General features: G+C 44.5%; 1 protein-coding gene across 1 annotated transcript in view; it reads right to left on the reverse strand.

The window, feature by feature from the left end:
* Positions 1–1,392: 1,392 nt before the first annotated feature.
* LOC143340627 (uncharacterized) overlaps positions 1,393–19,034 on the reverse strand; it is a 41,271-nt gene continuing 23,629 nt past the window's right edge. The window contains exons 17-21 of the mRNA XM_076762806.1: positions 18,229–18,305; positions 17,942–18,149; positions 17,172–17,267; positions 7,056–7,217; positions 1,393–5,015 (exon numbers count right to left, since the gene is read on the reverse strand). Of these exons, the coding sequence (XP_076618921.1) occupies positions 4,908–5,015; positions 7,056–7,217; positions 17,172–17,267; positions 17,942–18,149; positions 18,229–18,305 (651 nt within the window). The 3' untranslated portion in view covers positions 1,393–4,907. The remainder of the gene's footprint in view (positions 5,016–7,055; positions 7,218–17,171; positions 17,268–17,941; positions 18,150–18,228; positions 18,306–19,034) is intronic.

Raw genomic sequence — 19,034 nt, forward strand, 5'->3', positions numbered from 1 at the left:
GAATACAATTCTGCCCACCAACACGCTTTACCTTATTAAACGTAGCTAGATTATTTTCTTAAATGTTTCACATGGTTATTTAGGTAGGTATTGTAGTACTCTGGGCGTGTCTCTTAACAATCTTCATGGGGCATGATTTGTTTATGGCATTATAAACACCAACAAAGGACTAAACGTTAATCGACACTGACTGAATTTCTCACGACAAAGATTTAGCAACGAATTAACGGTGTTAACGGCCATCTGGTGGCAAATATAGGAAACAACACAATTTTTATTTTTACAGACACGGTTGCTTCTCTTTACACTTGCACTTACGAACGGGGAATGAATTGTAACAAATAACCAAATAACGAATAGAAGATAAATAAATTCTTATTTGTTACTATTCGAATAATCGTTAATAATAATTATTAATACCGTATAAAATATGAACAAGTCCAATGCCTTATTTTTACACATTGTTCATCAAACATGATTTTTTGCACATTGAAATTTATTGTACAGAGTTCAGCATGATCTCATTTTCGTTGAAAAATGCTAAAATAAAAATTATTCCCATACCTTTTCCCGCCAACTGGCAAAACATAACCTATTCTTTCGTATTCTCTTCTAAATTTGTTTCTAACAATAGAATATTCACTTCTAATTTGTGCATTCTTCTAGTCGATTGTTCGTCTCTGGAAGTTGGCCTATTTGCCAAAATTACCAAAGTTTCGTTCCAAGCCGACGTACAGTGTTCCAAAACGTCGAAAAGCTGATCAAAATTTCACTTTTTCGTAGCAACAAACATGGTTCAATTGAATTCCAATACAATTAGGTAACGTTTCAAAATATAGGAAGCAATAAACATTAGCACTTGCCTCGTACAGGGAAACTACGAAGCTCTCTCAGCTAACCTAGTACGTTTAGGAAAGTTCGTAGTGTTCTAGTGTTCGTTATTCTGGTCAAATTTTCGGCGTTTTCGGACACTGTGCGTTTTGTAAGGGTGTGAGCAGAAGGGACGAACTGGCACTAACTCGGAAGGAAAGGGAGGGAATATATATTGCACGAGCGATTTCTCTGGTCTGTCGCGAGCGAAAAAACCGGAACATGTGATGCAAGATCGATCGCAAAAATGGCGGGAAGGGCATCGTCGTGGTCGCGTCCGCGGAGAAGAGGAGAAAGAGAGAAGACGGAAGTCCCTTTTCGTTTGAACAGCTACCGCCTTGTTCGCCTCACGCGTATAAACCGCACACGAGGTAGTATCGGACGAAACTCGTTGACTCGTCGACGGCTCGTTCTCGTCGAGATCTCGAAGAGTGGCCGGAAACTAGGAAACGGCTAAAGGACTTCCTTTCGCCTCTTGTTCTGCGGTTCGTCCGAGGCTATTCAGCAACGATCGCTGGGAACTTTTATTTCTTTTTTTTTCGTCCCGAAGGGGGTTAGACGGGAGGACAGGGTGGAGGAGGGGACGACGCCGTAATAAAATTATACCAAGGTCTCTCTGCGCTTCCTTCTAACCTGGATACACGCCTCGAGACGAAGCAAACCCTTCGATCCTAGATAAACGGGCACAACTACAAGAATAACAACAACAAGCTGTTGCTCTAACCTATTCTGTCTGGTTGCTCGGTCAGCCATGTCGTCCAGAAATATCACCGATCTCGTCTAACTCTTGGATATTGCTTTATCCATCCACTACCATGAAATTTGTTCGCTTGTTTACTCCTCGATAATCGAGAGATTACTTCTGGCTATAGAGACGCTGCTAACGATATATGTACTTAACAGACCTGGGCACAGTTGAAATAAACGTTTATACAAAATACTATTTCGAATAATGTTATTTTAGTTTTTAAGTACGTCCACGTTATCGTATTTCATGTGACAACTCTGGCAGAATCAGTCAATGAAATACGTCTAGAAATAATAACCGATTATACGTATTTATAACCTCAAATACACAAGGTGTTGTTTAATAAGTTTCGTTGTAACTTTTGCTAGTATATTATAAATCGATACTTCGGTTATTTCCAAATAACGTTGCTGAAAATAAAAAAGGACTGGAACATTATTACAAACGGTTATTTCTTTTTGATTTTAAATAAAACTTGCCCAAGTCTGATACTTAATTGTACGTTAAACGATTCTCGGCTAGTCGAATAACATTTCTGAGGCTTTTAACAGCCCAGGTTTTCATGCTCGATACTGTTTGAGGCTTCTTCTTGGAAGATTGGTCGCCTAATCGATGAACCCTGAGCGTGTCCGATCCTAACCTCATCGATACTATTTTTGTATAGTTCTGACAAACAGAGATGGGTAGAATTTTATTCGATTAACAAATTACGAATAGAAATTTTGTAGAGGGTGTTTCAAAATGATATATCTCGACTACCATCATGTTCTACTCGTTAAGAGGAACTTTAATATTCGTGTAACAAATAACAGTTACCTATTATTTATTCGTTATTCGAAATTTGTATCTAGATAAATATTTTGCCCATCTTTGTCCATTAGGCATGATAGGTACATTGTTTACGACCTACGATTCGCCCACTTTATGTTACAAAAACCACTATTTACGAATTGCAGGGCATAAATTATTAAAAATTACGAGAAAAAATATACAAAAATTATTATTATTACTCATCAATGCTGATGAAATGATCCTTTTGAAAGGACACGACTCGCATATCAGGAAGTCTCAAACAGTATCGATTGCAACTTAACTATTCGGTATAGTTTCTTGTTTCCTGCATCTTCGTTAACACTTTGACAGCCGTTGTCGCGCATACGTGACTTCCCCAGCCAGTTATCGCGTGTGATTTTACTGATATCATCTTGTATCATCACCGTTTAGGTTTGCATCTTATGTTGTACGTTCATTATTATCTTGACACTTTTACGTAACGATATTTTTAACACATTAAAGTCCGTATTTATGTATTTGTGCATATTATTAAACTCATGATAAAGTCTATTCTTTTTAATGCATTAAAGTCTATTCTCATACACCTTACAATACTGAAGCCTTGATGTGACAGTGTTATTCTTGTTCGTGCTATCTTATCTCCACAAAGAATGTTTGTATAAACATCTATGTTTGTTTACGTAATTTGTACAATATCTATATTATATATATATATATTACATAATACCATATTATAACACGTAATAATGTGTAAATGTATAATATGTATATACACAGAAAGAAAGTATTCTACATTTTTCATTTACTTGTAATTGTATACTACAAAAATAAACCAAACAACGTTACTCGATTATGTATTAATATTAATTCAAAATTCCATTGTTCGATCACGGAGGCAGTTTTTTAACGAGACACTAATGGTCTGTAACGTATTAATATCATAATGTTCAACCCCTATATCCTCTATACCATCCTTTAATCTATAAAAATCAGTCGGTCCAAGAAAAGGAGTTTAGAATAATTTGTTTCGAATACCGTTTTCAATTCATTCACGTATATTCACTAAAATTTTTAGCTTGTTTGAATCAGGGGTCGGCAATTTATAATCTGAAGCTTCAAAATAAAAAATCGTATCCCCTGATTTGCGATGATTTATGATTTTAATAATTATAGTACAAACATTGAATACTATATACAATAAAAATTCATTGCGTTTCTTGCTAAACAAATAATTAAATATCTAAAATAGATAGGAAAAAAAGCATTGAGAATTTGAAAGCAAGCTTATTGCTTTTATTATCTCTTTGATTAATGTATAACGTAATTGTAATTTACTAAGTCTCATCACGGTAGTAGTTTTAAGAACTCAGTCTTATTACTACAACCTTTATTTAATAACTATAATCGGATGTATTGCACGACATTTACTCACTGATATGCCCACTGCCACATGGAGTTTGCCGACCTCCGATGCAAATCCACAATTCCTAAATATATTCTGTAACGAAAATTTTTGGGATAACAGAGGAAGTATTACCGTCTAGCGGTTTAAACGATATGCTCTATGTCTATTATCCAAGGACCAAAGATCTCATATTATTTTTATCTGTCAACTCATTGGACATAATTAAATTTTGTTCGGTATTTGATCTATACATAAGATGCTAAATGACAAAATTTCGAAAAACTCTTTAAAGGTCGCGTTGGCAGGCAGAAGTCTTCGAGCGAATTGTTTAGCCGTCAAAGCGTTAAATCGTCGACAAGAAAGTCGATGGTTAAGTACTGACGAGACTCCGAAAATGTCTCTGACGTTGCCACGAAGTAGCTTCGGAACAGAAACTGTCCACCTAACTGGATCAGTCTCCAAAACATCGCGGAAATCGTTAAAAATAAATTTTCCGGTGGCTGGTCGTCGTCGTTGATCGACGACGGAAGAAATGATCACGCTAGAATCGTCTAACTTTTGATTTCGTGTTATTGAATCCAATGAGGGGAAGGGGGGAGTACTGTACACAGTTTAAAAACTTCGCTAAGACATCTACAAGGCTCGTTTAAAAAAATACGTGCCGAGAAAACTCGGTAAAACGATTAATCCAGTCTATCGATCGTTCGTTCGAAAGTTTCGGCCAAAAAAATGGAGCGAGTTTCGCGTTGTTTCACTGGCTCCCGGCGATGTGTATATATATATTTATATATTTCATTGTCAGTTTTATTCGCGAAGGAATATCGTGCGTGCAAAGAAACCCGAAGCGATCGAGGGATCTCACAGGACGAAGCATGATGGGCGTGTGCGCCGATTATTTGCGGATATCAAACACAACGACAGAGAGATCGAAAACTTCGGCGTGTATATTACAAATTGGGAGAACGATCGACAACGATCGGGTACGGATCCAAGGAGGCTCGTCGACTCCTCGATCGCAGATTTCGTCCTGGTGCCAGCATGAAGGAGCCGTCGTTGGACCCTCCAAGTTTCCGCCGTGGACAGTGAATCCTAGAGTATCTGGAAGAGCTTCTTCAGTTCCACCATCAGCTGCCAATCCGTCTTCACCAGATCGTCTCTGAAGTACTCTTTGCACGCGTCTATGCTCTGTCTGCTTATCTGTAACGAACGAAGAAAAGCCGTTGCGGTCACATATTAGACCAGATCACGTAAACTCGCATGTTTTTATAAATCGATTGTCGTCCACTGTGCACGGAAACGCAGACGAATCTTTTTTCCCCCCAGTGACTATTTAATAATATGGAAACGACAGAATGAAATGTAAATAAAAAGCTAGCGTAGGACAGAGCCAGTTACTCCGCAAAAGTGTGGAGATTAAAACGAGACAGGAAAATTGTCAGCGCGCCAGGTCGGAATTAGGAAGACCGCTTCACGCTTTAATCGTCCTCCTCGGCTAGGAATAATTTCCTTGAATCGGTTTTCGCGAGGACAGGCGCATGCTCGCGCACACGGTCCATTCACTAACGTAACGCTTTACAACTGTTTCCGCCCCCACTCCCGGCCGGAAGTCCCGTTTCATTCATGGATCGGTCACAATGGTGGTTTTACGCGGCTATTGAGGACGCCTGCCTCCCGCCACGCCCCTGCTACTTCTCCCTCCCCCTCTCATTCTCACTCCCTCTCTCCCATCCTTTCGCGTTCTCTCTTCCACTCGGACACATCCACACAAACACACATACACATCTGGGCAGCTCTCCCTCCGTACAATTCTTTGCCTATCCTGCTCTCTCTCTCATCCCTCTTATCGTAGTTCTCTCTTACTCTAGCCTCTATCTGCGCAACATTGCACGATCAGCAGAAGAGGGTCCTCCTCGTGGAACCTTTGCAGACGTTTTACTATATAGCCAGACGATCTCACCGACGAGTTCGATACTTTCGTTGCTACACTCCGCAACAAAATGACAGGACATCCCCTCGAACCGTAAAGGCTGAATCTTTAAGAGACTCTGCATGATCCAAAACGTAGCAAGGAAAGACACCGTCGCCTTACGGTTTTCGATCGAATGGAAACAAAAATCGGTAGCCAACACCAAGATGGAGGCGAATGGAAACGTCGACGTGGTCGGAGAACGCGCGAAATCGTCGCTCTACAAATCATCGTGGGAACAAGATGATTCCAGAGAATCGATTCTACGAAGCGAACGGTAACGACGACTTCCGCTCGCCACGGGAACACACAAAGATGCCGAAGCCCTGCACGCATAAAGGCCGTAGAGTGTGCGTGCACAACCGGAAAGCGCGGATAGACGCGGGAGGAAAAGAAGAGTTGACACAGTTAAACACCGAACTCGTGGAAGAGTCCAGCGTACGCTACCCAGGGCAAACAATGGCCCACTGTCGATCTTGTTAGACCGAATCGTTGATCGATACGATCAGGAAACGCGTTCCACGAATATTCGGTTCCAACGCAAGCGCTATTTCCTATTAGAATAATAATAGTTTTTTTATAATGTTGCATGAGAGAATTCTGTGTCTCGATCTACATTCACGGTTACTGGATCCGGTGGATCGTAGTGTGCGCGTGGAACGAAATGCGTTGAACATCCTATTTACGCTTCCGTCGAAGTATGCGGCTCGTCGATCCGTAGTCGATATCCAAAGCGGAAGGCGGAAAAGAAAGAGGCGAGGGGAGGGGAAACGAGAAAGGAACGAAGGTTCTGCGAAGAGCGGAAGTCGATGGTGGACGCCTGATCGTTGCCGGATGTGCATCTTCCTTTTTCGACCAGAGTCTCGCATACTAATAGGGATCGTTTCCGTCTCGCTAGCCACTGATTTTGATGAAATTGCAAAGCTATGCGAATCGACCAACGAGGGGAAGAGCGAGGAGGGCAAAACGCGTAGTTTTCCATCGGAATTTCATCAAGGACCACCTGTCGATCGAATTCCTTCGAAGCAGCTGTGAGCTCCTCCGAAACGCTGAAACGTTTGCCTCTCCTATTCGTTACGCCTCCTTTATTCCTCGTGCTTTGTTTCACGACGAAACGTTGCTATTTACGTTGCCATTTTACGCGGTACGTCCGGTTTAAGCGGAACGACCCATTATCGCAACGGAAATTAATCTCTAAAGCATAGAATTCGTTGAGAGAAACGCAATCTTTGCATCCGTTACAACGACTACGACAAATCGAATAAACCTACCTTGCTGACGACGAAATCCTTCTCGTCGAAGTGACGACCAAACATCTTAGGCGCTTCTCCAGGTATCGGCTCGATTTTCACGCACACCTCTTGACCCTTTCTCGCAGACTCCACGGATTTATGGTTGTACTCTATACTCGTGACCAGGCCCAGCTCCACGAACTGTAAAAACAAAACGAAAAATTTGTTAGGCAGATCTCTAACGTTACCACAGGATCGGTAAGGTAGATCTAACTATTCGGTCGGTAAGGTTGATTTACTCTGTCGGCTAAGTAGATCTTTCTTCGCAACGTTTAATCTATCAACTCTGCCATTTTTTCTACGGTTGCAAACATTGGCTAAGAGTCGAAAAATCAGTAACGCCGCTGCTACAAAGGTCTACCTCTCAGGTATCAACCTAAAGTAATCCGACGATACGTTTTCGCCGCGAATACCGAGGATCGTTGGACCGAGTAGGCAGATACGCGGGCACGTAGGTTGCTGGATCTTGTGGGCCGACGTACACGGAGTGTCCTCGAAGTTTTTCGAACATTTTCACCTCCGAGCACGAGCCACGAAACCTCGACGGGCTGATCTTGCGAAGAACGATAATATTCCTCGTCGAATCCGCGCGAAAATTCGAGGAAAACCGACGGGGCTATCCGGTGGCTCGATTCGAGCAGATCGGATCTTCGAATTTAGGAGCACCCTGTAGAGCAACGCACAGAGACAAGAAAGCTCGAGCATGTCGTTTAGAGTCTTGTTATTGCCGTAACACACCTGCAGCTGCAAGAGCGCCAAGTGGGCGATAAACCCGGACGCGACTTTGCACGTAGACACGCGTAGACCGCCACTTTATCTTTCGAAAGGACGACTGTAATTAGTGATTCTATTTCTCTGAGACTCTGTTCCCACCCTCGAGGTATCTAAATTATAACGTTCTTTAAAAGAATTTATTAACGTTATAATAAAAGAATTCGACAGAGAAACTCCAGTTGCCCGATGAAGTTTCGACGGAACTCGTACGCTCGACTCCGTCGCTAATCATTGCCCAAACAAAGGTGGGAGAAGAATTTACCTTACGGAATAGAGCGGTGGGAGGTTTCTCGAGCCAATTCTTTCATCGGTTTCAACTATACAGTCTTCGTTTCTAAGAAGGACCGTTGACTCTTTAGCGGGAAAATAAGAAAGGGTATTGACAAACTGACAGCAAACTGATCGACGTCGCGCGAAGCAGAAGCACGGTGTCGATCGATGGACAATGACCGGTCGAATATGCCCGGCAGTGTGTGTTTCAAAACCCACGCCGAAAGAGCAATATGCCCACACGATCGCGTTTGTAGCCGGCTCGAGACGAACCTCGCTGGTTCGTCCCCTTAACGTTTTCTCGTCTCCCGTATTCTCCCTGTTCCTCTCTGCCTCGTTACTTTTATGGTGCTGCGATCGTCCGATTTTCGACACTCTCCGCCGGAGTCTCACCTGACAACATTACCATATATACATAATTGCACCGAGCCCCGAGAAAGTGCGTCTTACTTTTCTTTCTTCCTTTTTAACCCTTATATGGACAACAAAAAATCAAGATTCGTAAGCGCTATCGTAGATACAGTAAAAAGTATCCAAACTTAAATGACTGAAAGAAAGAGTTGGTCGTCCCCAGAAGACGACATTAACAAATTACGTAAGTATATTTTATATCTTGACAACGAAAGGACAGCTCGAATCGATCGCAGAGTTTTTAGCTTCGTCGTTCCACGAGCGACGTTTAATTTTCAATTTGTGAATTATTTCACCCTTCGGTTTAATCATTCTACGTGGTCCGCTCTCCCTTTTTTGTTAAACGTTTCCTCGCTCCGTCCGTTATCTCTTGGCGATACGCTGATACTCGGTACCGGTAGCGAACTACGCCACTGATGAATACCGACGTTTGTCGCCCGATATATCCGGTGATTAGCGTCACTCTTCCCGTCCGGAAGAGAGCACTCGACCGGGTACATAAAAATATTTGCTTCCTGTATTAATTAGGCTCTTAAAGGCATAATATATTAAGCTGTTATGATCGATGGAAGTCTGACAAAGAGATCTATCGAGGCGAATCAACTAATCTTCAAAAGATCTATTTGGCTGTCGGCGCGACCCTACGTCCGTACCATTCGTGTTCAAATATAGAAAATCTCTTTTCATCGAGACTACTAGAAAGAAACAAAAATATAATTCTATATTTATTTGATCAATTCACAGTTCCTCCTATTTATTGAATTACCAGTGAACAAAATCATTATGCGCGATAACACGCGTTCGCGAGACATTAATCAAGGGAATTCTTTTTACGCTACACAACGAAGCAATTAGCAAATTGTAAGCAACTATGTTACGTTTATTCTACAGGCAATATAGCCGGATTTCCGTATCCTTATCTCCTTATTATCTAATCTACATTCTAATCGCATTCTTATTATTCCCTGTGGCTACGAATAACGTCGGACGTCGTTACGAGTATTAGTAGAGCATTAATACTATATTATTATTAAGGCTATGTTACGATCCCTGTTTTGCTCCATTTTTGTATCGTTTATAGTTTCTAAAATGCTGTCGATCTTTAAGCGAGGGAATTAGCACGGTCTTGCTGGTTGCAGCCTGATTCCCTTGTTTACTGTCGCCCAAGAAACGTGCCACGGAACACACACCCGACCGGATTCGAGAGCAGACATCGTTCTGAATGGATCTAAGTTTAGTAAAGCGACTCGAAGCCAACGCAACCGACGTTACTCGAAGAACGCGTATCGCGAGTCAACGATAGAGAAACGTGAACAGAACTGTTGTGCCTTATGGTCGAGCCAGAGAGGATATTTGAAATAAAATTATGCCCTGGCAATTTATGTTGCGCTAACAGCGTGGACTCAACAGTACCGACGATCCTTCCCGCAACAATTATGATCGACGGGCGATCCTCGAGATCGAGAGCAACCCTATTCTAATGTAAAATATACGATAAAACAGTTGAATACTAGCTGGTGTAAGGGGTGGATTTTTGGCACGTGTACGCGCGTTGTTCGCAGGGAAAAGGTTAATTGAAATATCAGTCAAGTGCATAGTTCGCGACGAGACAACCGTGACGAGCAGGATAACTCGGGACCGTTTCTTCCGTCGGTGAAGCGTGGGCCCTCGATTCGAGGGGCTTTTAATCGTAGATCGTGTTTTCCAAGGGAACGGAGTATCTCCGGGGCGAGCTGGTATTTCACGTAGGTTTGAAAATACTCGCGGTATCCGCTGGAGCGGAGAGAGACAGAGAATGGAGAGAACGCCGCACAAATCTCAATTTGTGCATGCACTCAAAGCAGCGAGCCACGCCGACGACGGTTGGCTGTTAGCCGCTCAGGCTCGTACAAACTATAAAGCTTTCTAAATCGGTGCGGCACACGAAAATAGACTTCCGGTTCCCGTCTCGCGCGTTCGCTTGCCGCGCCGCGTCTGCTACCGAGTATGCCAACACCCCGACCCTCTTTCCGTCTCTTCTTCCTCCCGCTTTCCCCTATCGCCCTACTCTTCTTCCTTTCTTTGCTCTTCCACGGAAATCCATCTGAACCTGAGACACGTGGAAATCAACACCCCCTCGGAGAACAACCCTCCCCCGACAGAACTGACCTTTTTTGCATTTATCCGACCAAACGACGAATTAACCCTTGTGCCAATAACAGGGTAACCTCGAACACCCTTTCCCACAGTTCCCCTGCTGAGAGTCTTGATTACTCGAACCCACGAAAACGGACGCGTTAAGAAACGTCTAGAGAAACTATTAGAAAAAGAGTTCTAATAAGGAAATGAAGCATTTCCGGATCAGGGGTTCCCAAACTTCTTTAACCGCGTATCGCTCGAACAAAGTTCTGTTAGCTTGTATACAGGATCCTTCGTTCCAAGACATATATTTATTTAATTTACTTTCGTCCAATTGATCTTCATATACCCCAAATGCCTGGAATCGCTGGACTTCGTCTAAATCTCTGTCTAAATTCCTCTCGACGGGATCCAAATTTCAAGCTTCATTTTCTCTACCGTTCTATTATTTCAGTTCTAACCCTGTCGATCCACGTTCGACGAAGATCGATTCTCAGAGAGAGGACGCGTCTTGAACAGCGGGATGAGCATTCCATCGATCGGAACGCGAGAATTTGGTACTCCGTTTCGTCGACGCGACGATAATCGTCGGTATTCGCCGTTGGCAAAATTAATCGCGAGCCCGGGTAAAACGATCTACTCGACATTGGAAACTCGACATCCGGCCTGCGCGCGCGTTTCTCTCTCGTTCCCTCTCGCCGTCTTTCCTCCGGCCTCTTTATCACTCTTTCCCCGGCTATTTCTCCTCTTTTTCTTCGTTCGTTCGCTACGATAGCAACGTTAACCAGCTGCCTACTTAGAGAAGCACGACGAAACGAGAGAGAAGCTGGAATGGGGCAGAATACGCGCACACTGACGCGTCGACGCCACTTACTCACCAACCACATCCCGTCTTTCGGCCTTCCGGCTTGCCTGTAACTTTCGTGGAAACGCCTCTGGCTTCCTTCCGGTCGTTTATCACTTGCTAGACGCTCTAAACGTAGATACGCTGTCCCACGTATGCTCGTTTCACCCCTGACCATCCCTGCCACCTCATCCTATCACCCTTTGTCCCTCTTTCCTCGGGTATCGGGATCACTCTGCTATTTCGCGAGCTCGGGATCGAAGATGACCCGGTTAACTGCACCGGGGGCTTAATGTACAGCTGAATATTAGGAGTAGAACGTGTTCTACCCCAGGTCGAATCATCCCAGATTTTCCAAGTAAAGGAAGATCGACATTTTTCTGGGGACAAACCGGAATGGCTCGTTAAAGCGCGCGAAAGAATCGTACGGCTCGCGCGTATCGCGGCCCGATAATGGGAACGCGTACGTATCGCGTTCCGTTCGCGTGCTCGTTAATTAGCTTCCCTCGCGGGGAACCGTTCCCGCTCGGGCGATCCTCTTCTCCGACGTTTTAATTTTCTACTCGCGATCAGTAAATTCACAAACGTGCTTCGGTACCTGTTGAACGAACGAAGACGGAGAACGAGGGGTGTAGGGACGTGTACGGCGCACGCGCGCACACGTGTTAGAAAGAGAGACAGAGATAGAGGAGATCAAGAGGAAAAAGAGAGAGGAGAGGAGAAAGGAAGAACGTTACGAGCGGCCTTCCGCCGGAAGGGGACTCACACACCACGGAGTTTCTAGTTCCTGTCACTCGGGACGGACGGGAATATAATTCGTGGCGGCTCGAAAATCTCCTTCGCGTTTCCTTGATATAATTATCGTCGTACGTCGAACCGACGACCGACGGGAAGTCGCGTTTAAATCTGTAACGCCGCTAGTTCCGCTAATTATGCTCCATGCCCATTATCGTATTAAAATAATACGCTGGAACGATCGCTGCGTCGATAGATTTGACGGTTTTGCTATTAATCTGCCAACCATTTTACCACCTGCTTCGAAACCTATGCAGCGATCGTCGCTTTTCGTCGAATAAGTTGTAGCACAGACGAGGAAATTTTCTTTTTTCTCGCCGGAAAATTTCAACACCTATCCCTTTTTTGATTCATAAGAAATTTGCTTGACGCTCCATCGAAATGTTGCTTGATACTTTTTAGCAGTCAGATTGTGCCATGAAAGTCCATAAGGTGTAAGGTCTACTAGTATATCTCTTCTGTGGCCGTAGGTTGTAGGTTGACATCGATCGCGTTTCTCGACCGAAGATAGCATGCTGTTGAACCTGCGGCGATAAAAGGGCCCTCCATCCCTTCGCTAGACGGGGCTCTTTTTCACGGCTACTCGTCTTGCGCTCTTCGAGTTTCCAGCTGTCGTGACACGACTTCGTGAAAGGGTCTGAAGCATCGCCGACAAGGGGGAGGCGAGCTTTAACGAGACACAATCGATCTATCCTGGCTCGTATCGGTATATTCAGCCGCGCGAAAGAAGAAAAAAATGATTTCGGGTAGACAGAAAGGCACGAGACTAGCATAACTTATCGTACTCGCGCTACCAAATTCTGATCAGTCTCAACCTTCGATTTCTCGTTGTATTTTGTGCGATATTACATGTTTTTCTATTTAATGCCTTTTCAAGATCTTTTAGTAACAGGTGAAAACATCGGACGTTATTTACATTGCAATCGTTGCTGTATTTCGATTACACAGCGACCTTCCACAATTTGCTTTTTAAATTTTTTCGTTCGATGTTCCTCTTTTTCCACGATAAACATGTTTACGAAGTTATAATATGAATTATGCATCGACATGCAAAGTTGCAAATGTGGACTCGACCGACGACGGTCAATTTGACGATCGTAAACGGACTGGTAGCAGAGTCGTTCTCGAAATAAACTATTATGCAGGATGTTTTGCTCGTAACAGGTCACCCGACTCGTTTCTTCAGTCCCGACGACACGAAAAAATGTTCCGTATATAATTTGAATAATTTTAAGGGGTGGATACACCACGAGAAATATTTCGTCCTTTTTTTCTAAATTTCACAAGTTAGTGGATCCTCTTAAAAGGGGCACAGAAGGCACGCTTATCGTTTTCGCGAACAGAAAATGTATCGCGGGCGTAAGTTCGGGTCATCGAGCGGCTCGTAAGAACACCAGACGGCCGCTAGAAAAAGAGGAAAAGGTAGAAGACGAAGAAAAGGAATGGCGGAACGGCAAGAAAACGGCAGGCTAAAAGAATCCGCCGGATTTCCGCTCGACGTTAAAGCGCCTATCGAGGCCGTTGCGCAACGCGCGTACACGCCCGATAACGATGCCGGCCGAGGAAATGCCTCCAATCGCAATAATAGATTTCGTTCCTCGAAAACAGATCGATCTTCTGTCGGCGGTCCGCGAGAATCGCCTCTGATCCTCGTCGAAAACGTTCCACGTCGATACGATGCTCTCGCAACTTCCGGCGGGCATTTTCTTTTCTTAAATATTTGAACAGCATTCGAGGAGTTCCATTTTAATAATATTCTCGTTCAGAGTTCGCGCACGACGGTGTCCCGTAACGAATCGGGCGCACAAAATTCGCTAAACGCTTGCGGAATCACGTACAAGGCGTGCCACGCGTCTTTTTCTGCGCGAGCCTTCGTCGTCTTCCTTTCACGAGACGTCGTATCTCGTTCTCTTCCCGCTCGACGCGCGGAGTCCAGGCCTGACCTAAGTCAACTAGGTTTCGTGATATCCGACATCCGGTCTGGATCATCGTTTGCCAATAAAAAGTATCGCAACAAGAGATACCGACCCCGGCTCTATTCACTAACGTCCCGACCATTCGCTGTGCCGCGATTCTTTATTATCGACGTACAAACAGATTAAAACTCTTCTCCGCCTCTAACAGAATGCATTAAACCGATCGTATGTCCTCCTAATTCTGAAATTGAGTTTCAATCCTTTCTTTTGCTTTTCTATAATCGTTGGAAGAGCTGATTAGACTCTATGTTGTAATTTCAGCGTTAGCTCGTAGGAAAGATGGTCGACCATGGGTGTTTCTGGAGAGCTTGCGTTAAAATCGTTCGGTGCAAGAGCCATTGAGGCGGCGATAAAAACGGCTAGTCGGGCGCTTTCTACCGATGGAATTTCCGTTGAATTTTAAGAAAGGCCAAAATGCAGCGATGAAGCAGGGTAGGGCCGAGAGAAGTGTACATACACACGTTGAACGTGGACGCGCGTGGGCCCAGCAACGTGGTCGGAGCTGCTTTCTACGCGCGGGCGAGAAATGCTCGTTGCACACGCAGCCGGACACACGCGGATGCCGTGCACCGCGACTCGATACGAATTTTACGCGTTACTATCACCCACATACAGCTCCGATATTATTGAATCGGATATAATTTATGCCTCCATTTGCATTCGAAACGTAACCGCCGGACCGAAAGCGGTTCCGTCCAACTACCACACTTCGCCGCCTGTCGTCTCGTTTTCCTTTTCCTTTTTCTACCGGCTCTCGATCTCCGGTGAATTAATATTGTAAGTTACGCCGCGATATCCTGTCGAGTTTGCCACTCGATCGAAGAGACGACGGGAAATGTTAAAAGTCAAGCATCGGAGACTCGCCCAACGCTTCTCGTTTGAACACCGCGGCGTGCACCATCGATGGCCCACGCTGAACTTTCCATTCAGCCCGTTTGATAGTTCGGGTTTCCAGCAGACACGTTATTATGGCACATTTTATAATACCATTGGTCGATACATTAAGATGTTTTATCTTATTGATACTAATTTGTACGGAAATTAATAGTGGAAGTTATAGCTCGATCTCTGAAACAGATATTGCCACTTATTAGATCTTTTACTAGCGATTAATTAATTTGATGGAAGCCTTTTGGTAACGGGGTAAAATTTCATTATTCACGTCCACTTTATAAGCGACAGCGGAACAATAATAGATTTCGCGTCTTTTTTCGTACTCCTCCACAACTTTCACAAACCTATAATGCAAATTTTATGCACTGGTTCATGTTTTCTATATGTGCTTCATTGCAGAGGAAGCAAAACCAGTCTTCAGCATTAAGAAAAATGCTGACAGTTTATGATCCTGCTGGCACGACATAGAAACGATAATAATTTTTAGTATATTATCGATTTACTCTCTTCCACGATCTTTCCAAACCCTTCGATTCCGAATAGTTTAAATTCAACATAAAATTCGATGGATATTTTTAACAATTTCGTTTTGTAAAAATCTAAAATCTTATCGCCAGATGGTGTGTGCAGTTCACCGACCCACTATAGATAATTCCGCGACCCAGTTTTAGGTCGTGACCCATAGGTTGAGAAGCACTGTTCCCTGCTATGAAAATCTAGGCGAAAAACATTCCGACTAGATTCGTGCGATAATTAACAAACCTATAACTCCTATCTATAACTTCTGCAAGGATGATGGCGACGAAAGGGAAACGACACGTTGCAGATCGCCGTAGATCAGCGTACGGATGCGAGGTTCCAGGAAACAATCGAACGTTGCTCGAACGACGATCGGGAACGCTCGAGTTCGAATAAATCAAACAGTTCCCACGCACGAAAATCTTCCAAAGATCTTGCGCAAATAACGCGACCATTCGGAGGCGAACCATTTGCCTAGTAAATCATTTCGGGGCCGCGGCGCGCCGTGGGTGGATTTCACGAGAGTGTATACTTGGGAATTTTTGTTTACCGGGGAATTTGCAGGCTGCTAATGGCATCGCGACGCCTACGGTCTCCGAGGCTAGGCAACCTGTAGCGTTCGCGTGCTACCGCGTAAGGCGAGGCTGCAAAGAACGGCTACCCACCAGTTTAACTCCTACGGGAAAGAGAAGGAGACCAGTGATGGGACCGACTCGATAATTCCTTCGAATTTTCGAAAAAAAAAGAAAAAAACGAACGATAACATTATCTTCCATTCTTTTCTTTGAGCAACGATCGAGATCGAGTGCTCTACGATTAAGATTTTAATTGCAAACGGCTTATAAGAAGGAACTGCCTATTCTCCCCCGGATAAAAACTCCTACGCGAGCACCTCTCGTTATTATTATTTAAAAAGGGGTAAGGGTCCGGTCGCCTGGCGCTGGTCACACCTACGAGAAAGAGAAAGAAAGTCGAGGAACCGGCGGAGGTTCGGAGCGGTTTTATACGCGTTCGGCCGTTTGATCGAGACGATCGATCGGCGGCCAACTGGATCGCCGCTACTTCCCCGGCGAACGAACCAATGAACCAACGAACGAGTTCACCTACGCGCGGCTTGCACGGCACGGAGCCGCGCTCAGCCCCTTAAGGATTCGACTCGAATTCGCTGATAATCGTATTCAAAGTCGCGGAGGAGAAAAGAGGCGGGGCGGCTACCGTGACGGGACTGCTAAATTAATTCTCGTGCCTTTTCTTTCTTCTTTTTCTTTTTTTCGTTCCCTCTTTCTCTATCTCGTCTTTCTTTCGCGATGCAATTATGCTCGCGCGGCGACGAGAACTTCCCTTCGATTTGTATTCCGCCCGCGGCGCGATAGAACGCGGAGCCATTCCGTGATAACGCACGGCGCATTCGAGGACGCCTACCGCCGGCCACGAGAAATCGTATCGGAAGAGGACAACAACAACAACGACGTGGAAAAATATAAAAATACTCACGTCTTTGCTGGGCACGCAGAGCGGTGTTCCTTCTTTGACGATTCCGGCCTCGACCATCACACCCATCACGATAGGATCTCGGGAGTTGAAGATGTACTGAAATAGAAACGAGTGGCCTTTCAGAACGAAATCTGTCCGCGAACGCCACCGACTCCGACAGGGACGCTTTTAACCCCCTTCGAGGAGGCTGACACTACGCCCGACCGACCGAGTTACGGACACACCGGACACGCTTGCGGATCGCGCAAAATTCGACCCCCATTTACGCGAATATTATACTTCTACAACAATTTCATTGAGAAAACTAGGATAACGAGTCTTTATTTAGACGGTACGATAAATCTCCCGGTTTGTCGATCAGTGATTCATCGAGAGACGGGTAGATCTCCTCGATCGGTTACACAAGTGCCAAGAACGCTTGGCGTACACCATGTACGGAAATCACACGAACGCTATTATCCAACCATATTCGTCCAACGCTTATAGATGTTCACCGCGCCCACTGATCGACCCACCAGCGCCCAAAGAGTTAACCCTCGAGTGGGCACGAAAGAATTTACTAGACCCACACTATAGAATACATTACGTACGCTGCCTAATATAATTTGGCTGATTAATTAAATTTGAACAACTTAAATATACTGTTTACGGGGCAATTGGTATTTATACGTGATTGAAAACAAAAGAAATGGAAAGTTTGACCCAAGAGAACGATTACCCCCGTCCTTTTAACGACGTTATAAGGTGTACCAAAGAATCTGGTAACGCACCTGCGGCAAAACACGAAGTTTGCAGGGGAACACGGCGATATGCTTGAATTCGTCCCGCTTGCGCTGTTTCAGTTCTTCTCTGTAAGCGGTGAACTTGTCGAAGAGGTGGTAAATGATGTCCGCCTGGAAGATCTTCACCCCAAGGGAATCCGCCAATTCCTGGGCATCTCTCTCGATCTTCACGTCGAACGCGAGAATCGTAGCATACCTGCAAACGGTCGTTTAACACGTTAACTAAAATCGGAGCTTGACATAGTTACGACGAGAATTATTTTCACTGCACTTACTGACTATCGTGCTCCAACATGATAGACGCCTTCATGACATCCTTCTTGACAACGGGACCGATACGAATTCCAGCGTACTGCAACGTAAACGATAACATCGATTTAATAATAACTAAATACAGAATTTTTGAACAAAAAAATGATCCAAGACCGCGAAAAAGATCGCTCAGGAGCCGGACGGCGAAACGGGAACGGTCGATTCGAGCGTGTCGGAGTTCCGTACTTGGAAGGAAAACAAAATATTAGGGTAAAACATAAACCACTGTCACCGTAACATAAATACAGTGGAACGCTATGTATGTAAGCGTGTGTCTGTTTGGCTGCAGAAATAACTAGTGACGCATGCTGTCCGGATTCGGCTGGCCGGTGCCACGAGACGAAACGAGACGAGACGCGACACGTAGAAATAAACGCGCCTACAAACAAGCCTGTCCCGCGATCTCGAATCTCGATCATCGTTCGATCGACGCGTCGATCAAGAACACGCCGACTAAAGTTAGCATCGAATCTCGCCAGTGTCTAGTAGAAATTAAAATTAGCTCGACACGTTCTGCGCCACGTGGGGTCAACGGTGACTCACGATATTTATCCGAAGCAACTCTCTCGCTACGTCTACAGCCGCATTCTTCGATGCAATGTTGATTGTTGTTGTTGTTATTATTGATATTGTTACTATTATTACCATCGTCGTTAGAACGGAGAAGATAAACCACCTTTTTACGATCGCGCATCGCACTTTGCACCCTCCATAGTAATATATCGCGATGTATCACCGCGAAAAAGTATTCAAAGTAGTTCACGAGCAA

Source organism: Colletes latitarsis, chromosome 3 (assembly GCF_051014445.1).
Source record: "Colletes latitarsis isolate SP2378_abdomen chromosome 3, iyColLati1, whole genome shotgun sequence".
In the NCBI taxonomy this organism is placed as follows: Eukaryota; Metazoa; Arthropoda; class Insecta; order Hymenoptera; family Colletidae; genus Colletes; species Colletes latitarsis.